General features: G+C 36.2%; 2 protein-coding genes across 9 annotated transcripts in view; both read left to right on the top strand.

The window, feature by feature from the left end:
• The first annotated feature begins 2,751 nt into the window (after positions 1–2,751).
• The window catches only part of LOC18432666 (uncharacterized), a 47,132-nt gene continuing 34,766 nt past the window's right edge, over positions 2,752–15,117 (top strand). For 2 of the 8 annotated variants that reach the window (XR_016055361.1, XM_011624501.3), the window contains exons 1-4: positions 3,944–3,970; positions 4,111–4,219; positions 12,392–12,595; positions 14,585–14,661. Coding sequence is in view for 7 of the 8 variants with exons in the window: in XM_011624501.3 (XP_011622803.2) it covers positions 3,962–3,970; positions 4,111–4,219; positions 12,392–12,595; positions 14,585–14,661 (399 nt within the window). In the remaining variant the exon portion in view is untranslated. Of the gene's footprint in view, positions 3,615–3,943; positions 3,971–4,082; positions 4,220–11,358; positions 11,655–12,391; positions 12,596–14,584; positions 14,662–15,117 lie in introns of those variants that run through there. The other 6 variants (XM_088866495.1, XM_088866493.1, XM_088866494.1 and 3 more) reach the window with 6 other exon arrangements.
• Positions 6,579–9,343, top strand: LOC148782050 (uncharacterized). Its single transcript, XM_088866498.1, has 4 exons — positions 6,579–6,663; positions 6,770–8,488; positions 8,575–8,693; positions 8,784–9,343. The coding sequence occupies exons 2-4, from the start codon at positions 8,338–8,340 to the stop codon at positions 8,967–8,969; spliced, it is 456 nt and encodes a 151-aa protein (XP_088722624.1). The 5' UTR covers positions 6,579–6,663; positions 6,770–8,337; the 3' UTR covers positions 8,970–9,343.

The following is a 15,117-nucleotide window of genomic DNA, read 5'->3' as shown; positions in this document are numbered from 1 at the left end:
AAAATAAATGCCTTCTAATATTTTAAGTCGGAAGAGAAACCCAATTAATATGGGTGATTTTCAAGGGGATCTAAAGGTCAAAATTTTAATTGGAAAATGGGGATAAATAGAATTTTATCGAAAATTGAAAGAACCTCAAATATAAAAAATTGAAGAAAATAGCTACCCAGAAAATATTTTTTAAATATTAAGGCATAGTTTATACATCATATATAAAGAGGATTCAACCATTGTTTTTAATGCACTGAAAAAAACCAAAAAAAGAAACAAAAAAAAGGGGAAAATCATCTTCTTTTTTGGGGCTTGTTGGGTGTATTTTTGTTGCATACAAGACTAAATACATTCTAATGAGCACTCAAGAAAGATTGAGGTGATTATGAGACAAGGGTTATAATGCACGCTAGATGAATGCCTTCATGATGGATAAGTCTGGTAAGCTTAAAACCCAGAAAATGTGCCTAAGGGTTAAGTATGCTTCTAGTCTTCCTATAAAGCTAAGTTTATTCTAACCAATGCTTGATAGAGGTGTTGATATAAAGCGTAACTTTTGTAACAAACGTTGGACAAGCGTGAGTTTTGTAACACATGTTGGATAAGTTGTCTTAATGAATGTTGGATGAAAGATATATAGGTTTGACAAGCTTAGCCTTTGAAGGTATATCTTGGAGGATAAACATGTTTCTTAGTCCTCATAATAAGACTAAGTGCATTTTAACAAATGCTTGATAGATTGAATGTATCAAATATAGAACAAAGTCGATAATGTACGTTGGATAACTATCTTAATATACGGTCAATAGAGCACAGTTCTTGATAACACCTGATCAAATATGCTCCATAATATGAAGATATGATCTGAAAGATATGATATGCTCAAGATTCGTGATATGAAGGCCGCAATATGCCTTGGGAACCCTGACTCGTCAATCAACCTCTATATGTTCTGACTCACGACCGATAATAGACTTCTTTGGGTGAGATGTGATATGACTTTTTTAAACCACCAATTAAGAATATGGGGTTTTAATAGACAGAGCATAAGGGAAACCTCGTCATAAGTTGATATGTTGAGGTAAATCCCTGAAGATATACATGTTGAGGCATTATATGTCTTAAAGTCCAGGAGTGATATAACTTGGGAAATATTTATAATTGGCTTAACCCATATCCATATCCACTGTCGATTAAGATACACGTTGACTGACACCCCAAAACTTCATGTTTTGGAATTAAGCCGATACTCTCAGGGGCTTATGTTCGAGGCGTCAAAGCTCGTGCCCCAAAGTTTCGTATTGCTTGGAGGTGAATTCACTCATCATCCGCATAGCCTGGCAATGAAAGTCTTAAAAGCTTCATGCTCCATACGTTACAACCAGGATGACACGCAATTACTAAAATGAACATTTCTTTATTAATAGGATGAATTTTCTTATGAGGCCATGACCGTTGGATTCTTGACTCGATGTTTTATCACCCTTAGAAGATATAACATTGATTGACATGTATATTGGAAGTAGTTGCATCTGCAATTGACTGTTATTACTAACACTATTTCCAGCAAAAACACAATACCTTGAATGGACCATATCTCTCTCATTTGAGGTCCATATTGAAGTGAGATTTGGACTATCATGTTTGACTCTGAGTCCTCTGTCAGTCTTCCAAATTTCATGATCAAATGACTGGGCATCTAAAAGTGGTTGAGGAAATATGAAAGAATGTCACAACTGCGCTGCAGAGTTGAATTGTTGGGCGATGGAGGACGGGGATAATAGATTCCTTGATTTTGGTCATATGAAGATTTTGTTGGGTCTGAAGCTTGTGAATTAAAAATTGAATAATATAAGAATAAACATTGACTAAAAGAAGTGGTTATCAGCAATTGATATTCGTTCGCATATGGATATATTCAAATCTTATGATTGTCATTTGAAAACAATGTGATAAGAATGTGTGATCCACAGTTTTGTGATTTTAAAGAGAAGATAAGTTTGAGATGGAGATGAAGGGTGCATATTAAAGAGATAGCAGATGCATGATTATCATTTAAAGACTATGGCCTATCAACACAAGAAAAAGGATAAAAACCCATCTCTCATCATCGAGAAGGGTTCGCATTCTTTTCAAGGGAGAGGCTTTTTGCTCGCATCTAAGAGAAAATTAGAATATTGCAAGGCATGGACTTACTCGAGTTTGCTACTGTGAGAACGAAGAAAGTGACTGACATACATAGAGCGAAGAAGAGACGGTCCCATATATGACCGTACTTTGAGAGTTATTGATATATATATATATATATATATATATATATATATATATATATATATATATATATATTATTTTCGTGATCCACTTGATGCCCGTTCTTGAATGAAGTCCAGACTTGAGGATTAATATGCCTGCGTGTAATCACATGTGTATGAGTTGATATGCCTTTTGATATTATTCCCTCTTTTGATATGTTTGTATATTTTCTCCCTTAAAAACAAATATATAGGTTTCAAGTCTCAAATCAAGCGTTATTTTCCTTTTCTGTAGTTGATGTAAATTGTAACACAGGATTAAACATTTGGAATTGTTTTGTTCCCAGTATATGATATAAAAAAACATGTGTTTCTATGATACAGAATGCACGAGCAAATATAGCCCCGAGTGTGATGTCCCCTGGTCAATTGTTTGGAGTCTAATGTTTGTTTAAACATCCTAATCAATCTTTTTCACATTTTTCAGAGTGTTAGGGCTCCATTGACAAGTGCGAGTGGATATGCGGAAGCTCCAGAGACACAGGGAAGAGAGCAATGGCGAGGTCGATGATTTTCAGTAGAAATGGTTGAGGCTTTCTCAGATGCAAAGGTTTAAGGTCGATGATTTTCAGTAGAAATGGTTGAGGCTTTCTCAGATGCAAAGGTTTAAGGTCAATTTTTAACAGCAAATGGTCGAGGCTTTCTCATGCCCAAGGGTTTGGGGTCAATTTTCATCAGCAGATGGCTAAAGTCGAGGCTTTCTCAGGCAGTTTTGAGGTCTTTTTTCAGCAGCAAGGGTAGAGGTTCTCAGGCGATAGGGTTTCATTTTTTAGTAGCAAATGATAGAGATTCTCAAGCGCTAGGGTTTCGTTATCTAGCAGAAAGGCAATTTTGAGGTCGTTTTTCAACATCAAATGGTAGAGGTTGTCAGGCGATAGGGTTTTGTTTTTTAGTAGCAGATGATAGAGATTCTTAGACGACGAGGTTTCGCTTTTTAGTAGCAAATAATAGAGGTTCTCAGGCACTAGGGTTTCACACTTGCGACTATAAATGGTAGAGGTTCAGTTGCTAAGGTTTCGCACTTGAGACAACAAATGGTAGAGGTTCTCGTCGTTAGGGTTTGAGAAGCCTATGGACCTCAAAAAATTTCTTAAATCTAACTTATCGCAGGACAGTGATAGGTCAATGGCTTTAAGCTTCGTTTCCATGGAAAGTAAATTCCACTTAATTTGGTGGAATTGAGATTTCGAAAATTTAGGCTTAAAAGGAGGATTCAGGAACCCCCACAAAAAATCAATTTCGTCTTCAAGGTGAACCAAACAGGATAGCCTGGAAAAGGAACCCAAAATCTGAATCCAAGGAACCAAACAGGTATTCAACGTTTAATTTTTGGATCCAAAATTATGGTAATGTAACCTCTTAGACCCTTTAGATTAACCTTAACTAAAAAAAATTCCTAACTGCACCATCCATCCACTTAAAAAAAAAAAAATCCCGAGACTGAATAGATGCCATCCATTTCTTTAATGGTGAGTTTTAAGCGTTAGCAAAATCAAAATTTAAAATTTTTTTAAAAATAATTTTCTAGTGATTCTTATGAGGTCTCCAAAATTCTAGACTAAAAAAATCTCATAAGTTGGTCTTCTGGCAGCGAAGTAAGGGTTTCATAAGGAATAAATGTAATAACAAACAATTGCAATATTTCTAAGGCTCGAATCATGCTCTTGGTCCCAATTTACCTTCACCTCACGTTATTTCCATTTATATTTATTTATTTATTTACCCAAAATTTATCTTTTTCATTTATCTAATTCAATGGTATTTTAAATATTTATATTATTTTATGTCCCTGTCACTGCAATCTCAGGCTTTTCCATGCTTCCTCGACTGCGTCCAACTTCTCCTCTTCCTCTTTGCCGTTACCTCATTTCTCCATTCAAACATCCCAGCCAAATCAATGGCGCTCTCTGCTTCAAGTAAGCTCTCTCTCTCTCTCTCTTTCTCTCTTTTCCTCTCTCTCTCTCTCTCTCCATTTGTCCCAAAAAGCATTTTCAATCTCTCTCTCTCTCGCTAAATCTTTTGCATGCAACCATGTGGGTCCCTCATTCGTCTTTAGCTCTTGTCTATGGGCAAGCTATCTTGGGTAACCAGAAAAATTATTTGTAGGTCTCCTTAGAAATGTGGTTATTCCATGGTCCTTTAGCTGGTAATGGGTTCATATTTTATTGAATTTGGGTACCAGAAATTGGGTTCGTGAATGTTCTTTAAATTGTTAATGGTATCTTCTTGCATTTGGATTTTGATGACTGAATCTCTACTTTTACACACCATTTGTAATAGTGGCTTACTCTTGGATTGAGCTCCGAGTGATTGAATCCCAATAGTTTTTAAGCCGTTAATGGGTTTGTCTTGGATTGGGATTTTGGGAAGTAAATTCATGGTAGTTATGGGCTCTTCTTAAATTGAGCTCTGTTGGGATTGAAAACAGTATGGTAATAAGCTGTTAATCGGGTTCTTCTTGGGATTCAGGTGACGAAAGATCTAGCACATGTTATAGCTCTCCATCCTCTGTTTCTGCCCTTAGCGGTTCTCCCAATTTCAGACAATCAACTAAGGAAGAAACAGGCAGTTTCCTTGATGTCGTTTCTACTATCTAATGTAATCGGCTAAAAGTAATGAGTAAAGTTATTTTTTCTTTGAGATGGACGGCCAAAAATGTCTCAAAGTTACCAAGATGATATTGACAAAAACACATGATTTTACTACTATAATTATTTGCCAAAGTAATAGGGTTCATGTGAGCTTTGAAATAAAGTTCAACCTATGCAGTTGCTTATTTACCAGCATTTTCAGGCTTGTTCTTTTGAAAATCTTCGAACGAGGATGGGGGTATTCTTGGTTTTAGGAATCTAATTGTGTTGCGAATGTTTTAGTGAATGGGGCTGTCCTTTTTTCTTGCTTGCTGTTATGTATTCGGTAATCATAATGTTCCAAGTTGAATTAGGTTTCCTGTTTGTTAAAAGCATGGAGGAATTTTTGATATTCTAGAGGTTTGACCATGATAGGATTTATAGAAGGATGCAGGATCCAGGAATCCTAATTGGATTGGATTGGACTACATATTGTCCAATGGATTTAGGGAGGATAAGTATAACACACTTGTCAGAAATAACTCGACCTGTAATGGTGTTTATGTTTGTTTCCCTGAATATGAATTTCATTCGGGTCCTATATATGGTGGGGTGTAACAACCATGTGGCTTGTGCATAGCTGTTGGACTTGTTAAGTCCTTTGAGAAATTCTCTTTTTGGGTTGAATATTTGAAAGATATATAAAGCATGCCTCAAAAATCTAAATTGCCTACTCAACATATCACTTTTTTGGCATTTTCTGTTGAAATGCAGTGGTTTCAATTTTGCAAAATAGTGTACATGCTACACTAGGTGATGGGGCCAGATAATACATAAATTTTGCTATTTATTTGATAGTCATTCATAATTAATAGTGTATAAGCAAAATTTTATTGAAGCATTGGATGTCTTTATTCATGTCTTAGTTTGCTGTGCAAACTTTTAGTCTCGTAGTTATGAAAATTTCAAAAGTCTGGCACGCAACCTTGACATGAAAGCATTAAGTGAAGATTCATGTGGGAATCATACAATCATCAATCTTAGTGTTATGTTCCATGATAATGGAAGCCTTTGGTATCTACTCCATTGATCATTCTAAGGTCGTCCTTTATCAAAAAAGATCATTCTCACGCTGTTCTATCATGAAATAAGGGTCAAGGTAGGACCTATTTATCTACCCTAGGCTATGTAATCAAAATACAAAATGCAACCCTTTATGCTTTGTTGCTTCACTCGAAAAGTGTCATTGGTGGTTTATGTTGCAAAAGGCAACAAGCACACAACCAATGATTCAAAAAGCCTTTTGCAACATAAACATAACCAATTTCCGCCCCTAGGCGATCCGAAAGGCCAGGGCGCATCGCTCAGGCCTAGGCGGCCAATCTGGGTGGTCGAGCCCTGGGTGGCCGCCTAGGCGGTATGGAACCCACTTAGTCGGGCGCCCAGGGCCTATGCCTCGCCCAGGGGCAGAAATTGATTTTAGTAGGAGCAATTTTGGTCATTCTTTTTTGTTTTTAAGGGCAAAAAATTAGGGTTTTAGATTCATTTGAACCCTAAAACTTGTTGGAACCAATTTTAGAGAGAGGGCCCCCAAAAATCTACTTTTTGGTTAATTCTTTAGGATCGAAGGGTTTCTCAAAGTTAACAAAAATTAATCAAAACAGCACTCATTGATATTATATTTACTTTTTTATGTTTTTGCCAAGTTACTAGCTGTTTTTTTAGAAGATTTTGACGATTGAGAAGCATCTTTGAGGTGGAAGTTTGAAGATTGAGCAATCAAACTCAAAGTAAGTGATTCTTTTTATTGCTTTAGTAAGTTGCATTTTTTTGAGATGTCTTCTTCGGGATCTAATAAGAGCGGTGATCCCGGTTGGAAATATGGCTCCAACGCAGATCATAATGATAAAAATTGCATAAGATGCAAGTTTTATGAAAAGGATACAAAAAGGGGCATAAGCCGGTTCAAGAAACATCTTGCCAGTTTCAGAGGGGATGTTTCCCCATGTAAAAAGACTTCTGATGCTGTTAAAGAGGAAATAAACAATTTTTGAACATGGTGAAAAGGAAAAAAGATGAGAGATTTGCCTCTATAGTAGAGATTAGGTCTGGGGTACGGGTCAATTTTGATGATGATGATAGTGATGAGGAAATGGATGAATGTCAAGAGGTTGAGCAATCCATTATTAAGGGAAAGGGGAAAGGAGTTGTAATTGCTTATGGTTCTGAGACTAAGAAGCCTCGAGTTAGAGGCCTTATAGATAGTTTTTTACTTTGGCTTGACCTTGAGGTTACAGGAGATAAAACAAAAAAGTAAACCACCATTGAAAATATAATCAAGAAGGAAGAGAGAGATAGATCTGCGTATTTTCTTGCTACATGGTTTTATGAGGCGGGCATTCCTTTCAATATCGCTTGCTTAAGCAGCTTCTATGCTGCAATAGAGGCAGTTGGCCAATTTGGCCCTGGGATGAAACCCCCAACCCCATATGAGTTTTCAGATATTTTTTAAAAAAAGGCATTGAGTGCCACGAAGGAAGCTGTAGAACTTAAGAAGGATGCATGGGCTCAGCATAGAATTTCTATTATGACTGATGCTTGGAGTGATAGGAAGAGAAGAAGTCAGATGAATTTGCTTGTGAATTGTCCTGCAGGGATTGTCTTTTTCGAGGTCTATTGATGCCTCTGATCATATGCATGATGCGCATTACATATTTCAAGTGATAGAGAAGGGAATCAAGGAGGTTGGGGAGCATCTTGTTGTACAGGTTGTCACAAACAATGCTACTCCTAATGTTGCTGTATTTAATTTGTTGCGCATAGCTTATCTTAGAATCTTTTGGGCACCATGTGCAGCACATTGTATAGACCTCATGCTTGAGGCTCTTGGCATTTTCATCGAGATATCAAGCGCAGTGAAGAAGGCCAAGTTAGTTACAAATTTCATTTATAGCCACCATCTCACCCTCAGCATGATGCGTACCTTTACAAAGAAGAAAGAGATTGTGAGTCCTGGGGTCACGAGATTTGCGACCTAGTTCTTATGCCTAGATATCATACATTCGAGGAGAGTGCAGTTGAGGCAAATGTTAATCTCAGATGAGTGGAGAGCATGCAAGTGGTCTAAGGATCAGGTTGGGACGAAGGTGAGAGATATTATACTTTCTAAAGATTTTTGGAGAGGGGTGAAGGACGCTCTTAAAGTATTTTTTCCTCTTGTCAAAGTCCTTCGAATGGTTGATAGTAACAAACCTTCTATGGGCTACATATATGATTCTATGGAGAAATGCAAAAGAGAGATAGCCCAAAATTTCAATGATGAAGAAACCTGCTACAAGCCTGTTTGGGAGATTATTGATGAGAAGTGGAATAGGCAGCTATATCGGCCATTGCATGCAGCTGGTTATTAGTTGAACCCAATTTTTTTTTATATTGACAAGGATATACAAACAAATGACACAATTATGAATGGATTTAATGAGTGTGTAGAGGTGCTAGTCCCTGATCTTGATATGCAGGATATTATATGCGCTGATGAGATGATAAATTACAAGTGCTCATTAAAGTCTTTTGGAAGTCCAATGGTGATGAGGCAAAGGGCCAAAATTGATCCAGGTATTAATAATACTCTTAAGTTCATCAAGTTCAAGTAATCAGGTAATTCTATTATCTATTTATGATTTTATTTTATATCTTTACAGCCCATTGGTGGAGCCAACATGGGTTTAGTTCTCCAAATTTGCAAAAGTTGGCCATTCGAATCTTAAACCTAACCACTTCTGCATTCTGTTGTGAGCGCAATTGGAGTACTTTTGAAGGGGTAAGGCTGTAAGGGTAATTTGTATAATTTTATAAATAATATATGAACCATAGATATTCGATTTTAATTAGTTTCATTTGATTTTGTTAGATTCATACAAAGAAAAAGAACATGCTTGAATCAAAGAAGCTCAATGACCTAGTCTATGTCAAGTATAATCGATTCTTGAAGGACAAGTTTGCTAAGAGAGATAAGAGAGACCCCATCAGATCAAAAAATATGGACCATGCTATGAAGTGGTTAGTTGATGATGATGAGGTCGAGGGGCATGAATGATTGACATGGGACATGGTCATAGATGCTTCAGGGACATCAGCTGACCCTCCTACGGCCACTAGATCTTTTGCATAGAGAACAAGGATAGAGGAAGAGGAGGAAGAAGAAGCTGATTCAGAAGAGACAGAGGAGGACGGGGACGACCAATATGTCGAGGAGGGTGATAACTCCATCGACTCCAATGAATATGATGCCAATGTCGCTGACCCAAGATTTTCTGATGATGAATGAATGATGAATGTTGATTGTTGAATAATTATTAAACTTTGAAGTTTGAACTTTGATTGAAGTATTGTGTATTGAACTATTGAAGATTCTTTTGAGTCTTCAAATATTACTTTCATAGTTTCATAATTCAATTTTGTTTTCTTCCTCATGGTGGTGTACTGCAGTACTGGTGTGATACTATTTGATAACTTGGTTTGATAATTTGGTTGGTTGTAAATTTTAAGTTTTAATTGGATATGGAGTATGAACCGACTTATGGATTATGATTATGTTTATGGAGTGTGTGCTAAATGCTAATATGTAGTATAATTTGAATTATGTACTGCAATACATATAACTGATACTGAAATAACTGCATTGCAGAATCCTTATTTGGATTCAACTGGGCTGCCCAGGTTTTGGGCGCCCGCCTAGGCGCTGGGCGGCCTGGACCCCCCAAGCCGCCTTGGATCCGCTTAGCGCTTTTTGAACATTGCACACAACTTTTGTTTTTGGCTCCATGTGAAATTTATAAAGATGTTTCACATCAATGACAAAGTGTCATTGGCTGACGTATGCATGATAAGTAGTTTCGATTTTGTTGCCACAGGCTAGGTATGCGAGATTTTATTAATTGCACTAACATGGCACAAACACCACACCATGAAGATGCTTCATATCATGCACTATACTATTCAATTCGAGAAAAAGCAAAAATACACCTTGACGAAATAACAACCAAGGTGCATATAATTAGTATATTTCATCATCATTATCAAAGCCTTTTCCTAATTAATTGGGTTCGGCTACATAACTCCCTATCCGTCTATATTATGGATTTCTGAGAAGTTTTCGTAAAGTTTTATATTGGCTGCTTATCTAACACAACCTACCCCTTTTATCTGGGCTTGGGATTGGTTAAGGGAAAGTTTAAGGTCCTCACCCCTCTTAGACCATATAATAAGCACATTTGAAAAAATAAAACAAAATGTACACAATCATGTTTTCCACACACATGCAACATCTCTTAGATTAATGAAAAATTGTAGAACTAAATGCCATTGTAGAAATGATCAATCGTCTAAAACAGTTTGGCAAATTTTAATCCTTTTATCATTTACTCTCCCCTGATCTAGGTCTTTGCATGAATCATCACCTGCCTTTTTATATTTTGTCCTTGTCAGTCTCCTCTAAGGTAGCCTCATGTTTTGAGTATCTTTCATTCTTTTCAGTCTCCTCAAAGTAAACCTCATGTTTTGAGTTTCCACTGCTGTTAATACCGATGTTATGTATCATGATTTCCTTGAAAGATTCATTTCTTGCATCTATATTCATCTGTTGAGTTATCTGGGTCAATATTGTTACATTATATAAGATGCTCTCTAATGTATTGATTCTATTGATTATATTTAACAAAGTTTAGATCCTTCAACTTCTTTGGCTGGAATGTATTTCTTTTGGCATGTGAAACTTCAGAAATAACATGAAGAGACTAAACTAAAATCCTTTACCATGACATTATTGATGCATATTTGAGAGATAAGATCAATATTTGGGCATGCTCAAATCTGCAAAAATTGTGCAGTTGGATGCACTCGCTATGCATAAAATTGAGAAGATTGGACATTGAATTATTAACACCTTTATGTTGTACATATACTGAACCAGAAATTTTTATGTGTACCTCAAAATGCAAACAGAAGATCAATAATTAAGAAAATAATAACTTACCTGGCCATGTTTTGTTTTTGATTGGGTTGCAACATCCCTTGAAGATGGACCCACAGTGCGTGGTAAAAATAGTTTAATACAGTGACAGTGTAACAAATAAAAAAATATGTGAATAGTTTTTACTACTGAGTTCGTCCTTAGATTTGGGCTATGAACTGTCATTTCTGTGCAAGCATAAAGGTGCTAGAATAGGGGTTGATATTTTGGGATTTCTAATAGAAAAATGGGTTAAGGAGATAACCAATTGGAGCTATCTTACTGGGATTACATATATATGCATGTCTGTGTTTGACTTGGACACTTTGTGTCTGAAATGGTTTCTTCTAAAACTTGGGTTAGACATACATATGTCCTCTTATATTAAGTGTATCTCCACACAGCGTATGTGTATATTTAGATCTAGAATCAGCATATTGATTATGAATATGTTTTGTTATATCTTTGGATGCAGTTTGATGTATACTTTTCTTGTTCAATGAATGTGTGATTACTCATGAAAAGGAATCGTGACTATTGGAAAACTGCAAATCGACATATTTGAGTAACTCATAGACTTCATAAAGAAGTTCATTGGTACCAAGAGGCAGAAAAAGAACCTAGAGGGCAAGAAATTGCAAAACACATGGTGAAGACAGATGCTGGGGGATAGAATAATAACCACTCCACTTTATGACATCTTACAATGAGAATTCTGATGTACATATCCTAACTGAAATAGCCAGGAACACTAACAATAAGGTTGCTCAGGTAATTTGAATGTGTCATTAGATTTGCTTCCAACATTATATCTACCTTCATCATCCATCGGTCCATCCATTACATTAGATACATGAGTTGTTAGATAATTATGCTCTGTGGAGATGATTAGGAGTTATTTAAAAATTCCCTTTGTTACAGAACCGATTCCTGAGATAGCTAGGTTGTCATGTATGTCCATATTTATGTGCAGTCTTACTGCCTACAGATGAGTAGGACCTGATATAAAGGTTATGACATTATATTTATGTCTTATATTAGGGTAAGTTTATCTATCACTCAGGGATGTACAATCATGTCTAAGATCGCTTGCATGCTTGGATTGTGGATGTTTCCTTGCTGTGGCTACTTGTAATTTATTTATTTTTTGATAAACTGCTACTTGTAATTTTTTACTACAGTTTTGTTGTTTGTTTGGTTTTAGTAGGTTCTTAGAGGCATATTTTTTTACAAGTTTTGACACCATAAGTGTTCCTTTGGAGTGTCTGATTTCATGGATTAAATTAGAAAGCAGGGGCATTGCTATTTGTGTGCATGCTTTTTCCATGTGCCCATTTATATGGGTGGAGGTTCTAGCTAGTCTATGAGCTTGATATTTCCTTCGACATTTTAGGTGGAAATAGGAAGAATTTTTGTACAGGCAGCAAAAAGATGAGTGCATATGGCAATCTCTAAATTACTTTAAACCTTTTTCTTAAGTTTCTGTGGCACTCTTGTGTAAATACTAGGTTCTTTCGGGCCACTTGCTAAGGTGGAACTGTCAACCTTAAACTTACCTAATCACTCAACCTGCAAATACATCGGGCCACCAGATTTGCGCATGATGAGGAGAAGATGCACAGGGCCTCAGTCACTACATTATGAAGGTTTTAGGATGCAATCACGGAATCTTGTAAAGCCAGTGAGTCTTCTTTCTGGACCATCAGCTGAAGGTCTGACGTTCAATCTTGATGTCCTTGTTTCTCCATTAAACATTATGAAAGATGTATTTGTTAACATATGCAAATTCTGTTGATGCAATGTAATCTTTATGTTTACTGGGGGCTTTATTGATTAATCCATCTTCTGTTACTGTTGCTATTGCCTTTTCGTGAATAATTTAAGAATACTACAATGACGTGTGGCCACTTGGCATCTTTGCTTCCCCTGTTATTGCTTTTGAAGTTGACTTTGGGGCGTCCATCTCTCTTAGTTATTCTAAACATTATGTTTTCAGAAGCAATGTTTTTTCTTTAGAATTGTTTCTAGTTTGTGATGTTAGAAGCTGTCTTTGAATTTTATGGCTGCCAAACCACACAGTTTACCAAGACCTTTCAATGAAGTAAAACATAAATAGAGAACAACAGGATCTTGTAAACGAGACAGTGTCCTGCCTTCAGTGCCTTCAAACAAGCTCCCATGAAAAAAAGAAATGTGACCTAGACATAATTAAAAGGACTTAGTTTCATTCTTTACAAAATAACGAAGAAAAGACTTAGATACGCTTAAAATTGTTGTTGACATGTTGAGTGTGCCCAGACAAGTAAATAATTGAGAAAAGAGAAGCACCAAAATTGCCTTCTGTACCTAATATGCATCCATACATCAAAGATATACATGTTCCAATGCTTCACCTTGAGTTGGATGATGCAAATCTAGGATTTCTAGCATGCTTGAATATAGGTTTTCTGGTTGAATTTTCCAACCAGAAATCTGAACTGCTTAAATTCCCTTAAGATGGATGCACTTGTATGTTACACCAGTTCACCTGAAGTACCCCTAACCATTTTCCTTCTACTTCTTCAGTGATTGAAAGACTACCAAGATAAGCCCCATATCTTGGATTAGGCCTTTCATCATCGGGACAACCATCACAGTCATCATACCCAATAGATCATGATCTGATGTGCCTAAAGTACTTATTTTGTTGTATCCTTTCATGCATCAAAGGATTTGTTGTGTAAAGGTGAGGTTTTCTAGAATTTGCACGAATCAACTTATAACTCTTGGGCTTAATTGGTTAGCGCTTGACAATTTGCAAGGCTACGTCCTAAGCTCAATTCCTATCAAGGGTAGGGGCCGTTTCTCCACTGACTCACCCAAAAAAAAAAAAAAAAAAAAACTCCCGCTGACATGTTTGCTGTCATAATGGTGAAAGATAGTAGACAGTTCTTCATTCATAAAAAAAAAAAAGCAAAAAAAAAGAAAAGAAAAATGAGATAGTAGACATTTCACATGATGTCAATTTTAGCTGGATTCAAGTACTTTACTAGAAGTTTGTTTCTTTGAACCTTTGAACAGCTCAGCTGGTTAGCAAATGCAGAGAAGTTATCCACTTTTAGTCAAACTTGTCTTGGGACAATAGGATGCCCTTGCTTGTTATTGATGTGTGGTGTGCCCAAAGAAAAAAAGAAATCTCTCTTCCAAATATCGATACCAATCTATTGTTTTCAATGCTCAACCAGGTTGATAAGCAATCTTCATTTTTCATTGCTTGATCAGGTGGATAGGCATTTAATTTATTTGGACCATCAATTTGAAATGAGTCACTTGTCAATGATAAAGGTATTAGGACATGCATACTTGTTATACTTGTCAATGGCAATCTTGCACAAGAACCTTTCCCGTGGTGCATTAGTGGAAGTTACTGTGACATTTAAAATCTTTTTTTGGTGGAAGAGACACATCTTTGCTTGTATAACTCATGTGGCTGAAGTGATCAAAGTGCTTTAGATACTTTTTGTATGATTTTGATATGTCATGTGAATATTTAGTGTTTACTATCTCTGCATATGTTTTAAGCTTCGAGAGTCGAGACCTTTCCAATCTTAATAAACATCCGTAGCTGAGTGAGATAACTACTACAATAAAAACATGTTTCTTCGAGTGCAATCTATGACTTGAAGATTTGAACTACTCTTACTTCTATTTCAAAACTGCAGCTATGAGTACTTCTGATGATGGTTCAAAAGAAGACCCAAAAGGAAAATCAAGTCCAATTGTTCCAAATTCGTTGGAGGTAGCAATTTATTCCAGCATTTAGATTTTATGTAATGCACTAGAATATCTCGATAATTCTTTCGTTTTGAGCATGCGTGTTACATAAACTTTCTGAAATAATTATAATTCTTGCTCAAATACTTAATGAATTGTTTGTCATTTTATTCCTTTCATTTCGTACTTTTTTGTTGGCTTTAGGTTATGTCGAACAGATCAATTGGAATGATATATCAAGGTTTTATGAATTTAACCTTACATGCATGAAATTCTTAGTTCCATTACAATGTTAAAAGCATGGGCAGACAATACAAGCTTGAGTTAGTGACCATTTAAACCATCAAATGGTTTAAATGTAGTTATACAGGGAATTGACACACCAATCCTTGTCGTTGTTTTAGACAAAAGATTCAATGACCCTATTAAAGGAATAATAGGAGGCATTCAATCTAATCTTGTCACTGGTAAAATTTGGTTT

This window comes from Amborella trichopoda, chromosome 5 (assembly GCF_054954075.1).
Source record: "Amborella trichopoda isolate Santa Cruz 75 chromosome 5, AtrichopodaSantaCruz75HAP2 v2.0, whole genome shotgun sequence".
NCBI lineage: Eukaryota > Viridiplantae > Streptophyta > Magnoliopsida > Amborellales > Amborellaceae > Amborella > Amborella trichopoda.
This window is presented reverse-complemented; position numbering and strand designations above follow the sequence as displayed.